At 42.3% G+C, this 15,306-nt stretch overlaps 2 protein-coding genes across 8 annotated transcripts in view; one reads left to right on the plus strand and one right to left on the minus strand.

Moving 5' to 3' along the window:
- Ccnb1ip1 (cyclin B1 interacting protein 1, E3 ubiquitin protein ligase) overlaps positions 1-368 on the minus strand; it is a 30,099-nt gene extending 29,731 nt beyond the window's left edge. For all 7 annotated transcript variants that reach the window (XM_005412050.2, XM_013508565.1, XM_013508564.1 and 4 more), the window contains exon 1: positions 82-368. The gene's annotated coding sequence lies outside the window, so the exon portion shown is untranslated. The remainder of the gene's footprint in view (positions 1-81) is intronic.
- A 113-nt stretch (positions 369-481) lies between these two features.
- Parp2 (poly (ADP-ribose) polymerase 2) lies at positions 482-13,799 on the plus strand. Its single transcript, XM_005412049.2, has 16 exons — positions 482-628; positions 1,949-2,098; positions 2,576-2,646; positions 3,250-3,300; positions 5,425-5,521; positions 5,959-6,034; positions 6,867-6,969; positions 9,458-9,620; positions 9,885-10,023; positions 10,897-10,960; positions 11,036-11,170; positions 11,440-11,567; positions 11,719-11,818; positions 12,286-12,384; positions 12,621-12,745; positions 12,838-13,799. The coding sequence occupies exons 1-16, from the start codon at positions 586-588 to the stop codon at positions 12,995-12,997; spliced, it is 1,704 nt and encodes a 567-aa protein (XP_005412106.1). The 5' UTR covers positions 482-585; the 3' UTR covers positions 12,998-13,799.
- Positions 13,800-15,306: the final 1,507 nt, after the last annotated feature.

The following is a 15,306-nucleotide window of genomic DNA, read 5'->3' on the forward strand; positions in this document are numbered from 1 at the left end:
GTCTACGCAGTCAGCCCGAACGCTAAAAGAGGGCGGGGGAGAGTAGTCTGAATTGGGTTATGAGGCCCCCGGGTGCCTCACCTCAGCCATTGAACTCAGCGCGCCGGCCGTGAGTCTGTTCCAAGCTCCGGCTAAGGGGGCATCCACCAGGCCCTCCCCGCGGCGGGAGAGCTCGGCTTCTCCTGCCCGGTCTGCCCTCGCACGGAGACCCGCTCTCTGGGAACTCACCTCCCCGCGCTCAGGGAGGGCCCTGTTAGGGCCGCCTTTGGCCCTAGTCTCAGACCTTCCCAGGGGACGCGCTACAGAGTGACGTGACGCACTCAGCTTGTAGCCCCACTGATGAGCTTCCCTCCACCCTATGAAAGCCGAAGGTTTGGAGCGAAACTTATAAGAAGCCCAAATCTCACTATATTTTTAGGTCATGGCGACTTCCCACAAGCCACAGCGATATGTAGATATCGCGAGGAGCCCCTCCCAGTTCTGGTCCTTCCGCGTCTCACTAAAGCGCATGCGCTGCAGGTTCGCGGCCTGCGACTGGGCCTGCAATTCCTGGGAGCGAGTTGATGACGTCAGCGTTTGAACTCCATGGCGTCCAAACGGCGGGCAAGGAGCTGCCGCGGGAAGCGAGGTTTGCAGCTCCTTAGCCGGGAAGGCTGGGGTTCTGAAGTGGGGAACGGAGCAGTGCACCTCCCCTCCGGCTCTTCCTCCCCTGCCCTTGTCTCTAAAGCTAGTTTTGGCCTTTAGCTTTTGGAATTTTGTTTTTTGTATTACTGTTCTTTACTTCAGAAAGGCTTGTGGCGCTGTAAAAGCTGACGTAGTGCCAGTACAGTTCTTAATGCTAAATATTATTCCGTTTAAAAAGTGAAGTGTAAAGCTGGTTATTTTATATATAAGAAAGGATAAGTGCTTCCAGTTGAATGTGATTCACTACTTAAATCGCTTCCTTTCTAGGATGCATTCCAATTTCAGAAATTCGAATTCTAGAATTGTTGAGAACCTGTGCATAGGGTCTGGTTCTCTTAATGTGTAGGTCCTCCCTATAAATTAGATGCTATTGTTCTTTGGATTTTATAGTTGGGACTATTGAGATAAAGGCGATTATGTAACTTCTGTTTCCCTCGTTCTAAACGAGGTTAGACCCTAGAGCCCTCTGCCGACCGTCGTTTCCTACTACCTTGGGCAGATCCGCGCGGGTACCGCAGGGGAGGGCAGTGAACGGAAGGGATGAGCAGGCTACAAAACTTACGCTTCAGGCTATGAATGTACGAGAGCCCTGGAGTCCATTTTATTTTATTTGGCTTGAATAGCAATTTGGGAAGCATTACACAGAACAGTTCTCAAAAGTAATGGTGGCAGTTCGTATTGTTTCATTGTAAACTTACAAACCCGCGCTTAGCCGGGCATGGTGGCGCACGCCTGTAATCCCAGCACTTGGGAGGCTGAGGCAGGAGGATCGTTGTGAGTTCGAGACCAGCCTGGGCTACAAAGTGAGCTCATGGCCGGCCTGAACTGCACAGCGAGACCCTGGCTCAAAAAGAAAAAAAAAAAACAACTGCTTATTAATTTATATCTTTAAAAGCCTCCCCCACCCAAGTAGCGAATGTAGCTCAATGATGTACCACTCACCTAGCATGCAAGGTTCTGAGTTCAGAAATGAGCAACACACACACACACACACACACACACACACACGTTCTTATTTTTGCCAGCTAATCCCACCTACTTAGAAGAGTGAGGCAGGAGGATCACAAGGATCGCAATGGCCAGTTTGGGCAATTTAGCAAGACCATGCCTCAAAATTTAAAAAGTGGAGACGGCGGCTGAAGAGACTTGCCGAGCATGCGTGGTGCCCCCCGCCCCCCCCCCGTTTTTTCTCAGTAAAGGATCGTACTAATTCTGGACTCACTCTTCTTTGTCTGCTCGTTGTTCTTGCTCTTACCTTCTGCAGTATTAAATGAAACTAAGAGAGAGAATAATGGCACTACAGCTACAGAGGACTCACCTCCTGCCAGGAAAACTCGCAAATGCCAGAGGCAGGGAGCGAAGGAGCCCGCAGCTGGAGGAAAGGCTGATAAAGGAAGGACAGAAGATATACAAGGTAGTAAGCCAAGGAGGATATGGGCCAGCAAAAGGGTCTTGGGAAAGGTGGTAGTGATAAGTTGTTCTTTCAGCTCTTATTTCTTTCTTCCTTGAGTATATAATTTATTTTCTATGCTTTGTGTATGCCACAGTAATTACCTACTTTGTTGAATCATCATTTTCATGTATTTGAGATGGATTGAGGCCTATGCAGAAAACCAAAATTGCTTGGGAATAGCAAAGTTAATTGTTCAGGTTTCTAACCCTGAGAGCTACTTTTTTTTTTTTTTTTTTTTGTCTTTTTCAGACAGGATTTCACCATGCAGTTCAAGCTGGCCTTAACTTACTTTGTAGACCAGGCTGACCTCGAACTCACAGCAATCCTACCTCAGCCTCCGAAGTGCTGGGATTACATGCCTGGGCCACCACACCCAGCCCTAAGAGCTACTTTTGATTGCCATATAAGTAATTATATTATGCATTAATCTTTTCTCAGAATCTGTGAAGTCATTGCTATTAAAGGGCAAAGCTCCTGTGGACCCAGAGTGTACAACTAAAGTGGGAAAGGTGAGATACTCCAAAACCTATTCTCAGTCCATTGATTTCCCTGAGAACAGTGTTCTTTTGTTATTAGGATTCTTGTGTGAAATGTTCCTAGTATGCATTTTAGGATTGCTCCCTAAAACTTCACTGGTAGTTTTGTCCAAGAGAGGTGAGAATAGGTAAGATTTGGGATTAATAATCAAGGGGTTAACAAGGTTACTTTTTGCAGCTGTCTCATCCTTTGACACTTCATTCGCTTTTTCAGCCAGAAAATTATGTTATTAGAGAGAACTGTCTTCTTATTCTAATAAGAGACCACCTTGTAGTGCCATAAGTTACTGATGAGTGGGGAAAGGATTTGAAGCATACAGTAAAAAAAAAAGTTGCTTTTACTTTTGAGCAAGTTTCTTTTGAGTTAGAATCCTTTGTTTCTGTAATTAGAAAAAGGTAGCATGTTTTCATTATAGTAATAACAGACTGTGTATAGAATACACATTTTCCTTTCTCTCCCTGGATGGTAGATGGTGGTGCTAGAGAAAGAACCTTGAGCCATAGGCAGATGTTGAGCCTCACTTTGGAGCTCAGGACTGAAAGCGCACTGTTAATCTTGTTTCTTTTCTTCTCCAGGCTCATGTGTATTGGGAAGGGAATGATGTCTATGATGTCATGCTAAATCAGGTAAGCTGAGGAGCCATTCTATCTGTGGCTCTTTCTTCTCCATCATTATTGATGGTAGAGTATCCTAGTACCCAGGTCACTAACTCCCAAGCCCCTTATACTGTTTTAGCCTCTACTGGTTACTCTTCTGAAGAGTGTTTAGCCCTAGCACACTAACAGTGAAGCCCTCTATGGAAAGCAGGTCTTTTTTGCAAACTGTCTTTCCTTAAACCTGTAAACTCAATATTCATGTCCTTCGGCACATTTTCTGACAACTTGCCAGTCTTCGTTTTACCAGCTTCAAGTGACTTTATGTAAGAGGAAGAATAGCTTTTTGTTTGTAATAGAAATTGTTCATATGTTTTCCAGGTTTCTCATGGACTTTTTAATTTTCCTTATAGTACACTTTTCACCTATGTTGAAGCCTTAAATTTGTATGTAGTTAAATTTATTAATTTTTGTCTTTTTAAAATTTTTCTTATTGGGGCAATTCACTCGGGCCCCCCTTCTGTCCCTCTCTTGGACAAAAGCTTTCTTTCCCTCAATATATATATATTCCGCTCTTAACCCCCGTTGCTCCTAAAATTCATTCTTTGATTTTAGAGAACACGAACTCGTCCCAGATATCATTCAGGTTGGGAGTTTTTATTTTCCTGTACCAATTTCATACCCACCAAGATCAAAAAACACAATTACAGGTATTGGGGGCTGGGGATTTAGCTCAGCGGCACAGCGCCTGCCTGGCAAGTGCAAGGTTGTGAGTTTGATCCCTGGTACCAGAAAAAAAAAAAAAAAAAAAAAACAATTACAAGTATTGGCAAGACCAGAGCCAGGCATGGTGGTGCACGCCTGTAATCCCAGCAATTGGGAGGCTGAGGCAGGAGGGTCGTTACAAGTTCAAGGCCAGCCTGAACTACACAGCGAGACCCTGTCTCAAAAAGACAAAAAAAAAAAAAAATCTCATTTATTTTTGTGATTTTTGAGTAGGTAATACATTTGCTTGGTTAACATATTTCCTAGATGTCACTTCACACTTGAATTTATTGATCCAGCATATGTAATTTTAACAACTAATTAGTATTCCTTTGTTACTACTTCCACTTAAAATATTATGAGCAGACAGAAAATATCTTTTTTTTTTTTGGTCTTGGTTTTTCTCCGGTACCGGGAACCGGAACCGAACTCACGACCTTGTGCTTGCCAGGCAGGCGCTTTGCCACTGAGCTAAATCCCCAGCCCCGACAGAAAATATCTTAAAGCCCCTTTTTTTCAAACATCTAATGACTATAATGTCAGTGAGATACGAAAGGGAAATACCATGATAACAGGGTCTCAGCCTCACAGCATTAACTTCTATGGACCACTGTCTCTCTACTGTGAGTGAGGTACTTAGATAAGTCTTTTCAGGCACTGATTGCACTTTGAATGAATAGCCCCAAGTCAGACCAGGTCAGGGATGGGACAGAGGCAGAGGTTTCTGCATATCCTTTGTCCCCTCTCAGCATTGTCCTGTTCTCAGAACATTGTCGTATTTCTGAAGCTAACCCACAAAAAGGGTTTAAGTGGAACAGTCAGAATAAGAAATCATCTAAGCAAACAAGTCCTAATAGGTATAGATGAGAATGGAGCATCACAACTGTTCGAATATCATTTGAGAAATAATTACTGGAAATGAATTAGGAGTTTGAAAACACAGATAACCTATAAAATATCTGTGGAGGGAACTAAACAGGACTATTGAGGTTAGGAGGAAGGCTTTAGGGAGCTCTTAGGCTCCTACTTCTTTTTTTTTTTTTTTTTGTGGGGGGGGTTGTCTTTTTAAGACAGGGTTACAGCATGCAGGTCAGGCTGGCCTTGAACTCAATGTGTAGCCCAGGCTGGCCTCAAACTCACAGCGATCCTCCTGCCTCAGCCTCCTGAGTGCTGGGATTACAGGCGTATGCCACCACACCAAGCTAGGCTCCTACTTTAATATGTTGTCTTTTGGTTTTTCCCTATGCTTTCCTTTCCTTTCCTCTATAAAAATTTCTGGTCCCTGTGGCTCAGGATGAGTCATTGGTTTGTGTAACTTCCATTTGCAGTAGCATCTCCTTAAACTGTCTCCTTTATCTCCTTTTACGTTTAGTATTCTCTCACTCATTATAGACCAATCTCCAATTCAACAACAACAAGTACTATCTCATTCAGCTGTTGGAAGACGATGCCCAGAGAAACTTCAGTGTTTGGATGAGGTGGGGTCGAGGTAATGACTTTTATTATACATTTTATGGACTGTCATTCAAAGGATCAGAAGCAGTGTAGTGACTGGCTGAGTTTAAACTGGGTGGGTGGAAGCTCTGAAGTCTGGGAAGGCCTTGGGAATCAAGTTAGGCTTCTTCACTTTGGAGCATGGCGGGCACCGTCATCGGGAGGCGCCCACTGGCAAAGTGAAGAGCAGTCCATTGGGGCTCGAAACTCCTGCAGGTGCACTGCTCGTGCTGCACGTCGGCCATGCCAGCAGCAGATAACTTCTGCCCACGTGATCGCTTCCCTGAGGCCTTTTACTTTTTCCCTGCCTTTTTTGTGCCCATTTGATAGATAGTAAGCAGAGGACCTTAAAGAGTTGACTCATTACCATTAGGGAACTGGTCTTGGGGTGCAGGACAGGGAACCATCTTATGTGTGGCATTTACTTTGCAGTTGGGAAAATGGGGCAGCACAGCTTGGTGGCTTGTTCAGCTGACCTCAACAAGGCCAAGGAAATCTTTCAGAAGAAGTGAGTGCTAAGAAATGAGTAAGAAAAAAATACCCTTCTTGGATCTTTGTTCTTAAGAAATTTTGTGTGATTTGACCTAAATGTTAACCTTTTTCATTCTGATTGTCTGTAATTAGAATCAAATTTCATCTTTAGTTAGTGATTATTAAATCAACCTAGGACTCTGAAATTGATTAAAACCAGAAGAATTCTAGTATATTTAACACAAAACAAACAAATTCAGGGGATTTGAGAAAAGTGGAGATTCTGCACCTCAAGTTTAAAACAAATTCACTGTCATATGGTTGAATAACTTCCTGAGGTCTCTAAGGACATGTTTCTATTCAGAATTAGATATTTTTTGTCTTAGCAAAAAAAAAAAATTTTTTTTCCTGTACTGGGGATTGAATCCAAGACCTCATTTTCATGCTAGACAAGTGTTTTGCCATTAAGCTACATCCTCAGCCCCACACTTTTTGTTTTCAATCTTTTTTTTTTTTTTTCTTTTTAGTATTGGGAATTGAACTCAGAACGTTGCACTTGCCAGGCAGGTGCTTGTGCCACTAAGCTGTCTCCCCAGTTCCTTGTTTTGAATCTTAATGGCTTTTGAGAACCTTTGGGAAGCTCAGACACTCCCTCCCCAACTTTTTTTTAAATTCCTTTGGTCCATAGAGTTTTTCCTGTCCATTCAGTGCCCTAATTTAAAGTTCAGGTTTATGGAAATTTGATGTGCAAAGGAACTCTGAGGGAAAATAAATTTTTGGAGATTTGCTGTTCAAAGAAACAGTTCTAAGTCCATTTCTTGTAGTAGACCTTTATATGTAAGGTTGTTTCACCACCTTGGGTTCTGTAGGTTCCTTGACAAGACGAAAAATAATTGGGAAGATCGTGAGAAGTTTGTAAAGGTCCCTGGAAAATACGATATGCTGCAGATGGACCACACCACCACCACTCAGGTAAACTGCCTCTAACTATGGCAGACAGAGGGCTCCTTTCAGTCAGAGTGGCATCCAGCAGCCTGGCTTAGGTCAGTCTAAGGCCAGAATAAGCCAAAGAATCTTGAGCTACTGCCATTTCCCACTTGAGGAGTAATTCTGACTAATCTTTGTAATCACATAGGGGAAGAAAGAATACAACTAGATGTGCCTTTCTAGTCTCTGTTTTGTTATTTACTACGATTCTTGGGAAATCTGAGGCCCTGTTTCCAGAAGTTTAGTGTTATAGACCAAAAGAATAATAAACTGAGAAAATCACATGTAAAGTTGTCTTTACTTCTACCTCTATACCACAGTAGAGAAATTAATTTTGACTGAAGTTTACCAGAATGCTAAAAACTCACATATCTGAAAAATGGAAAAATTTTAGTCTTCAGATAAGATAATTTGAGATATAATAACTATCCTTACATAATATCACTGGGAAGTCCTTTTAGAATTACTCCTAATGCTTTATTGTGGAAGCAGGTCTGTCACTCAGAGGTGGAAATTATACAAGGTACTGTAGGTTAATAATGGAATATACCTTACTTCAAGCAAAGACTGCTGGATGATCATTGTTGAACCACTCTATTTTTTTAGTGAAGTTTATTGGTACAATTTAGACATACATAATGATCACACTCCTCGTAAGGAATGTACCTGTACATGATATATCTTGATTCTTCTTTTTTTTTTTTGGTTTTTCTCCGGTACCAGGAACCGAACTCATGACCTTGCGCTTGCCAGGCAGGCGCTTTTGCCGCTGAGCTAAATCCCCAGCCCCTTGATTCTTCTTTTTTTTTCCCATTCCCATACCTTCCCTTTCACCCTTCCTTTCCTCATTTGCAAAAGCTTTGTTTCCATTTTTTCCTTCTTTTCTCATTTTTTTCTCCCCTTCCTGTCTCGTTTCCCTCTCCCTGGTTTCCCTTCCTATTTGAAGATTTTCTTCCTATTTCCCAATATCTATTACACATTTTGGTCCTTACTTGCACTTTTGGTATCTCACACCAGAGAAATAATGTGATATTTACATATATGTGTCTGATTTACTTCACTTAAGAGTATGATGATCTGAAGGTGCATCCATTTATGTATAAATGTCTCGGGTTTATTCTTCTTTCTAGCTGAGTAGCTCTCCATTGTATAAAAAAAACCACACCTTTATCCATTCATCTGTTGATGGGGGTTTGGGCTGTTTCCAAGATTTAGCTATTACAAACTATACTGCTGTAAACATGAGTGCATATGTATCACTGTGGTATGATGTTTTTAATTCTTTTTGGAAGATACCAAGAAGGGGAATAGGTGGGTCAAATGGAACTTCCACTCTTAGTTTTTTGAGGAATCTCTCCACTGATTTCCACAGTGCTTGCAGGAGTCTACACTCCCACCAGCAGTGGAAAAGGGTCCCTTTTCCCCTACAACATTTGTTTTTTGGTTGACTTCTTGATAATAGTCATTGTTTCTGGAGTAAGGTGGGATCACAGCAGTCTTTAATTTGCATCTTTCAATCATTGATGGTGAACATTTTTTCATATATTTATTTGCTGTTTCTACTGCTTCATCTGAGAAGTATCTGTTTATTTGAGATGCCCATTTTTAGATCGGGTCTTCAAATTTTGGGAGTTTAGAGCTGCGTGCATGGTAGCACATGCCTGTAATCTCAGCACTTGAGGCTGAGACAGGAGGATCCCTGTGAGTTTGAGGCCAACCTGGGTTACCTGGGGAGTTCAAAGCCAGCCTGAACTACATAGCAAGACCCTGTCTCAGAAAAAAAAAAGATTTGAGGGGGTCTGATTTTTTTGAGTTCTTTATATATTCTGAATATTTGTCCTTTGTCTGAGGAACAGTTGGCAAAATTTTTTCCTACTCTGTAGGTGATCCCTTCAGTCTGTTGATTTCTTTTGCTATGCAAAAGCTTTTTAATAGGGCTGGGAATGTAACTCAGTGGCTCCAGTGCCTGCCTGGCAAGCACGAGGAGTTCAATTCCTGATAGCAAAAAAAAGCATTTTGTAATCAGCTTTTCAGTAAGATAAGATCCCAGTTGTTGATTCTTTGTGATGGTTCCTGTGTGATAGGGGTTTTGTTCATAAAGTATTTGATTACACCTATGTTTTGAATAATTTTATCTGTTCTCCCAGTAGATTTAGTGTTTCTGTTTTAATATTTAGATCTTCGATCCATTTTGACTTTAGTGCATGGAATACACACTGTTCCACAGACATGGGTCTAGTTTTAGTGGCATGTGGTAAGCCAGTTTTTCCAGCACCATTTATTAAAGAGGCTATCCTTCTTCCAGTGAACATGTTTTGCCACTTTGTTGCAGATAAGGTGGCTGAGTGTGTTTGGAGTTGTGTCTGCCTCTTCTGATCTGTTACACTGATCCTCGAGTCTGGTTTTTTTTGCCTTTGTAGGGTGTTAAAATATATCCTTTTGGGTTTTACAGGTTTTGTTTATTTTTCTATAGGGTGATAATGAAATAAAAAAAGAGGACTCCCTTAAGGCCCCCTTGAAACCAGAGTCGCAGCTAGACCTGGAGGTACAGGAGCTGATCAAGTTGATCTGTGATGTCCATACCATGGAAGAGATGATGACTGAAATGAAGTACGACACCAAGAAAGTCCCACTTGGTAGGACTTTAGATTCTGCCTTACATTCTGTCTTTGTGTTTCTTAATTCCTTTAATGGGTATTTCATCACTACTGTGATATAAAGCTTTCTGATGGCACTGAATGCAAGAACCAGGATTTGGGGTGAAAGGGCATATTGTGTGTGGCTGGATGGGTCGACAACTGTAAAAGGTGAAAGGTGAGCGCCTCCGTGGAGCAGGGTTGTAAGTACACCTTACAGGACGGAACCCGAGTGTGGAGTCTGACCTGTGGCTGGGCCTGCAGGGAAGCTGACAGTGGCACAAATCAAGGCAGGTTACCAGTCTCTTAAGAAGATTGAAGATTGTATTCGAGCTGGCCAGCGTGGACAGGCTCTCCTGGAAGCATGCAACGAGTTCTACACCCGGATCCCACACGACTTTGGGTAAGGCCTGTGCTGTGGCTTCACTTTGTTCTTCTGCCTACCCGTATTCCCTAAATTAATCACTAACAGCTAGAATCCTCATAATCTTTTGTTCCTAAGGAAATTATCGTCTTAAATAGTGCCAAACGATTTATAGGTAGCTTATCTATAAATTTATCAGTTTAAAAATATGAGATGCAACCCCCTTGCCTGATTACCACCGTATTCACTGACCAAATGGAACTTACCAAACCAGGAAAATGGGCCTGGCTAGCTAACCACTAAGTAAAACACTGTCAATGCATAACACCCCTTTTATTTTTATTTAAGGTAACTATACCCATACTAACATTATATTAGTATATGTTTAATGTTCCTTTATATATTTGAGGTTTAAGTCTTTTTATAGGCCTCTATGTCTTTTAAATGGAAAACATCTGTTTACTTTGTTTTGGTTTTTTTTTAGTTTTTTTTCTCCATTGGTTTATTTGAGAAAATCTTGCTACCTAGTTCAAACTGGTCTTGAACTCATTATGTAGTGCATGCTGGCCTTGCTCCAGCAACAGTCCTCTTGCCTCAGCCTTCCAAGTCCTGCGATACAGGTGTGTACCACCATACCTTCCATGAAAAACATGTTTCTAAAGGACATATTTTTATTTATTTATGTTTTGAGACAAGGTCTTGCTATGTAGTCTACTATATAGCACTTACTATGTAGCCCAGGTTGGCCTGGAACTTGCAGCGATACTCCTGCATTAGCCTCCTGAGTGCTGGAATTACAGGTGTGTGCAACTAAAGGGCCTATTTTTAGTGTGCTCTTTATAGTCATGTACCTTTTAGCCTTAAATTTTAGCCATAATTACAGATAATTATGTGTTATGTCTCTGTTCTTAGACTCCATACTCCTCCATTAATCCAGACTGAGAAAGAACTGTCAGACAAAGTACAACTGCTAGAGGTGAGTGAAAAATGGATTAGGAAATAGCAAATCTCTTATCACAGGTTCCCTAACATTGATTTCGTATTTTCTCAGGCTTTGGGAGACATTGAAATTGCCATTAAGCTGGTGAAGACAGAACCCCAAAGCCCAGAACACCCATTGGATCAACACTATAGAAACCTACATTGTGACTTGCGCCCTCTAGATCATGAAAGTTACGAGTTCAAAGTAAGAAAAATCATTTCATTTCATGCTTTTATACCATAAGAGCCACTGTCCCCATCCCACTGTTCTGACTACTTCTGGTTAAAAGCAAGCTGTCAAATAGGGCAGAATTTCTCTCTGCCAGCAGTTTGGGAAGGTAGACCTTTTTTTCTGCCTTAGGAGCCATTTGGGAGCAGGAATTTCTGCCAACTTATGCGAGAAGCCTTTAGTTGTCATTTCAGGCCTGTCTCTTTAGAGTTCACATCAGTCATTTCTTGCATTGTTTTCCACAGGTGATTTCCCAGTACCTACAGTCCACCCATGCTCCGACACACAGTGACTACACCATGACCCTGCTGGAAGTTTTTGAAGTAGAAAAGGAGAGTGAGAAAGAAGCCTTCAGAGAAGATCTGCCTAACAGGTCTGCCTCTAGCTTTGAGATCGGGTAGACACTTCCTTGCCTGAAGTGCAGTTTAAGGAACTTGGCGGGTAGTAGAGGTGGTTTTTGGCTTTTTTGTATTCATGGCCCGAGTTTACATGAGAGCAAGAGTACAATAACTGCTTTTTCTTAGGATGCTCCTGTGGCACGGCTCTAGGCTGAGTAACTGGGTGGGAATCCTGAGCCATGGGCTTCGAATTGCCCCACCAGAGGCTCCCATCACAGGTTACATGGTGAGTAGAATTGAACTCTGAGTAGAACATAGGGGAAAAGGATTACAGTTATTGAATGCTATCAGACCTTTTCTTATCCTCTAAATCAGAATTAGGTGGTACTCAGCTAGGGATGTAGCTCAGTGGTAGAGTGCTTGCCCAGCATGCACAAGGCCCTGAGTTCAATCCCCAGTACCACCAAAAAAAAAGAATTAGGTGGTACTTTTCCCCCCAAATTAAACCAGATCACCAATAACTTCATCATGTCTTACTGTGTTCTTTCTTTAAATTCCAAATGATACTGTTCCCTTCCCCTAGAATGAAGAGATTCACAGATATTTTTACCCTCTCTGGAACAGAATTGTGAAGTATTGGAGACAGGTCTATACTATGTTTGAGAGATCGGGAAAAAAGCATCAGCGGTATGAGCCTTCCTTCTAATATAATGGATTAAGCAGCTGACCTTCATTTTTGTTTATTTATTTCAGTTTGGAAAAGGCATCTACTTTGCTGATATGTCTTCTAAGAGTGCCAATTACTGCTTTGCCTCCAGACTAAAGAATACGGGACTGCTGCTTTTATCAGAGGTGAAGAAGAAACACATCTGTTATCTCCAGTTTATTAATTCCTATGTTTTTTCCAGTGAAAAGGGTTTGACCTTAGAAATAAGAGGTTCACCTAAGATAACCTGAGGGATGCTAAGGAGAATTTCCATTGTATCTGCTTCCTTTGCTAGAGGCACGGAAGAAAATTCAGGTGGGATTCCTCTGTAGAACATTATTCTCAATAGGATAGAAGAATTCAAAGATCCTTTGCTTTGCAGGTAGCTCTGGGTCAGTGTAATGAGCTACTCGAGGCCAATCCTAAGGCAGAAGGATTACTTCTGGGCAAACACAGCACAAAGGGCCTGGGCAAGATGGCTCCCAGTCCTGCCCACTTCCTTACCCTGTAAGTACTCAAAGCCAGCATAAGATACTGCTGTCTTGGTTCCAACTTCTGAACCAAAAACTAGTGTTGATCCATTTTCTTCTCTTTGGCAGGAATGGGAGTACAGTGCCCTTAGGGCCAGCGAGTGACACAGGAATTTTAAATCCAGAGGGTTATACCCTCAACTACAATGAGTTTGTTGTCTATAACCCCAACCAGGTCCGTATGCGATACCTTCTAAAGGTTCAATTTAATTTTCTGCAGCTGTGGTGAGTGTTGATATTAAACCAGGGAAGATACAGTCTTCAAGCAAGAAAATAAGCATTGTACTTTAAACGTTTTTTGATTGTTTGAGGCAAAGTCTCACTGTGTATTCCAGGATTGTCTTAAACTCATTACACGTAGGTCAGGCTGGCCTCAAACTTGGGGCACCTCCTCCTTCTGCCTCCCAAGTGCACAGATGTGCACTATGCCCAGAGTGGACTTTTGAAAAATTTTTTTCCAGTATTGAGCATTGAGCCCAGGGTCTTCACACTGAGCTAAATCCCCAGCCCTTTATTTTTTGACTTGAGACAGGATCTCACTAAGTTGCCCAGACAAGGCTTGAAATTACGGTCCTGTCTCCACCTCCCAGAGTGCTGGGACTACAGGTGCACACCACGGCGCCCAGCCTTTTTGGCACTTTAAATAATAAAATTGAAATGGCATAGATCTACCAGTGGGCTTTGCTTTTCCAAACACTGACTTCTTCTTACATGAGTGTATCTTCACATCCAGGACAGAAAGTACCCTTTGCTCTGTCCTACAACTAGCTACGGATTTCTCAGGACCCTGTTCTTTCACAGTGTAAGAGCCTGAGGGATACTCATGGGGGTTAATGCTTTTCTCTGCTGAACTCAATTTTCTGCAAACCAGAGTTTTTTTAACATCACTGTAGTAGGAGTAGAAGTCCTAAAGGCTGAATTGTTCCCCTTCCCCCCATCCAAATCTTGATTGCCTTTTTGGTGTTCATCAGTTGCAGACCACGTCTCTTGCCATGTAACATCTTGTTCCTCATTAGATGTCCAAAAATTTGGTTTTTGTTGTTGTTGTTGTTGTTGTTTTTCTTCTGGTACCGGGAATCGAACTCACGACCTCGCGCTTGCCAGGCAGGCACTGTGTGCTGAGCTAAATCCCCAGCCCCATAGATGTCCAAAAATTTGGAAACCCCTAGGACAGCTGTCATTAATCCTCTATATGTCTTGGAGAGGAAATAGAGAAGTCTTGGCATACTCTCCATCCAAGAAGTACTAAAGTGTAGGTCAGAGCGAAAGAGTTCTTGATTATTTTTAAATACGTGTAACACACTTCCTTATGTAACAGTGAAGGTTGTTTATTTAATTCTTTTGGTATAAAAGATTGAACACAGGGCCTCATACATAATAAGCATAAACTGCTGTTAAGCTACCCACCCATTCCTTAATGAAAGGTGTTTAAATGAAAACAATATTCTATAACCCTTTAGAAGCCACATCATAGAGTGTTTCTGGTCCTCACTGAGGCCCAGGAAGTTTATATTTATAATCCCATGGAAAAGTTACTGGGATTCCAGTAAGTTAATTCCAGTATACCACTTCTAGTGCAACCCATGTTGGGAATAAAAACTCTAAGGCATATTTGTAGTTGTGGGGAGCCAAGAGGTCCTAAGTCCAGCTACAGTGATGGCTAACCAGAACAAAGGCCATGACCCAGAGCCAAACCCTGGCTTTATGAAGAAGGGAGTGGCTTGAGGATGAGTGACTGTGAGAGTGGCAGGAATTATGTGAGCGCCATGAGCCAGGCTAGGTAGGAGGCCTGAAATCACCTCTAAAATATGCGGAGAGAAGGACATGCAGAAGTAATCTGCATAACACAATTTAGATAGTACCTAATGTTTCGGGGTCTGTGCCTCAGTTCTGATGTGTAATCTTTTAAGGCCTGGGAAGATAAGTCATAGCCTCTTATCTCAAGGCTTGATCCCAGCCAACAACATGGAACATTCTATCCCACCCTTGCTCACACATTTCCTGGCAGCTGGGGTTTGGAGATAGCACTGCCCTGTCGTCTTGCTTCAAACCCGAGGTGCTGGACCGATTTGCGTTGCTGAAAGCCAGTTGAAGGGATAAGGAGAAGTCCTAGCCAGCTGTGCACCATCAACACGTGGAAATAGGGTCAGGTTCAGCCAAAATGGAGACAACTGCTCCTCTTTCAAGTAGATTCGCCCAGGTGGTCCTCCACACCGGATTACCAATATCTTTTAAAAAAGAAAAATGTGCTTTTGTCCATTTGAGACAGGGTCTAACTCTGCAGTTCAGGCTAGCCTTGAACTCATTTTGTAGCCCAGACTGGCCTTGAACTCTCAATGATCCTCCAGCTTCAGCCTCCCAAGTGCTGGGATTACAGGTGTGCGCCACCACGCCCAGCCAGTATCTCTTAGTTTTAAGTGATACTGTAGTTCAGGCTGGCCTTGACACACTTTCACATAAAATTTAAGAGCTGTGTCTGTTCACATAGATCATGTCATCACAATATTGGTGGGTATGAAAACATAGATAAGGAGCTAA

The sequence above is a fragment of the Chinchilla lanigera genome, unplaced genomic scaffold (genome assembly GCF_000276665.1).
Source record: "Chinchilla lanigera isolate Chin_1 unplaced genomic scaffold, ChiLan1.0 scaffold00149, whole genome shotgun sequence".
NCBI lineage: Eukaryota > Metazoa > Chordata > Mammalia > Rodentia > Chinchillidae > Chinchilla > Chinchilla lanigera.

Bases quoted from the DNA above. Each gene is read 5' to 3' on its own strand.
- Parp2 (XM_005412049.2), top strand. From the start codon at position 586: ATGGCGTCCAAACGGCGGGCAAGGAGCTGCCGCGGGAAGCGAG. The intron at 629-1,948 runs GTTTGCAGCTCC...TACCTTCTGCAG, and splicing joins GAGCTGCCGCGGGAAGCGAG to TATTAAATGAAACTAAGAGA. The intron at 12,385-12,620 runs GTGAAGAAGAAA...TTTGCTTTGCAG, and splicing joins GACTGCTGCTTTTATCAGAG to GTAGCTCTGGGTCAGTGTAA.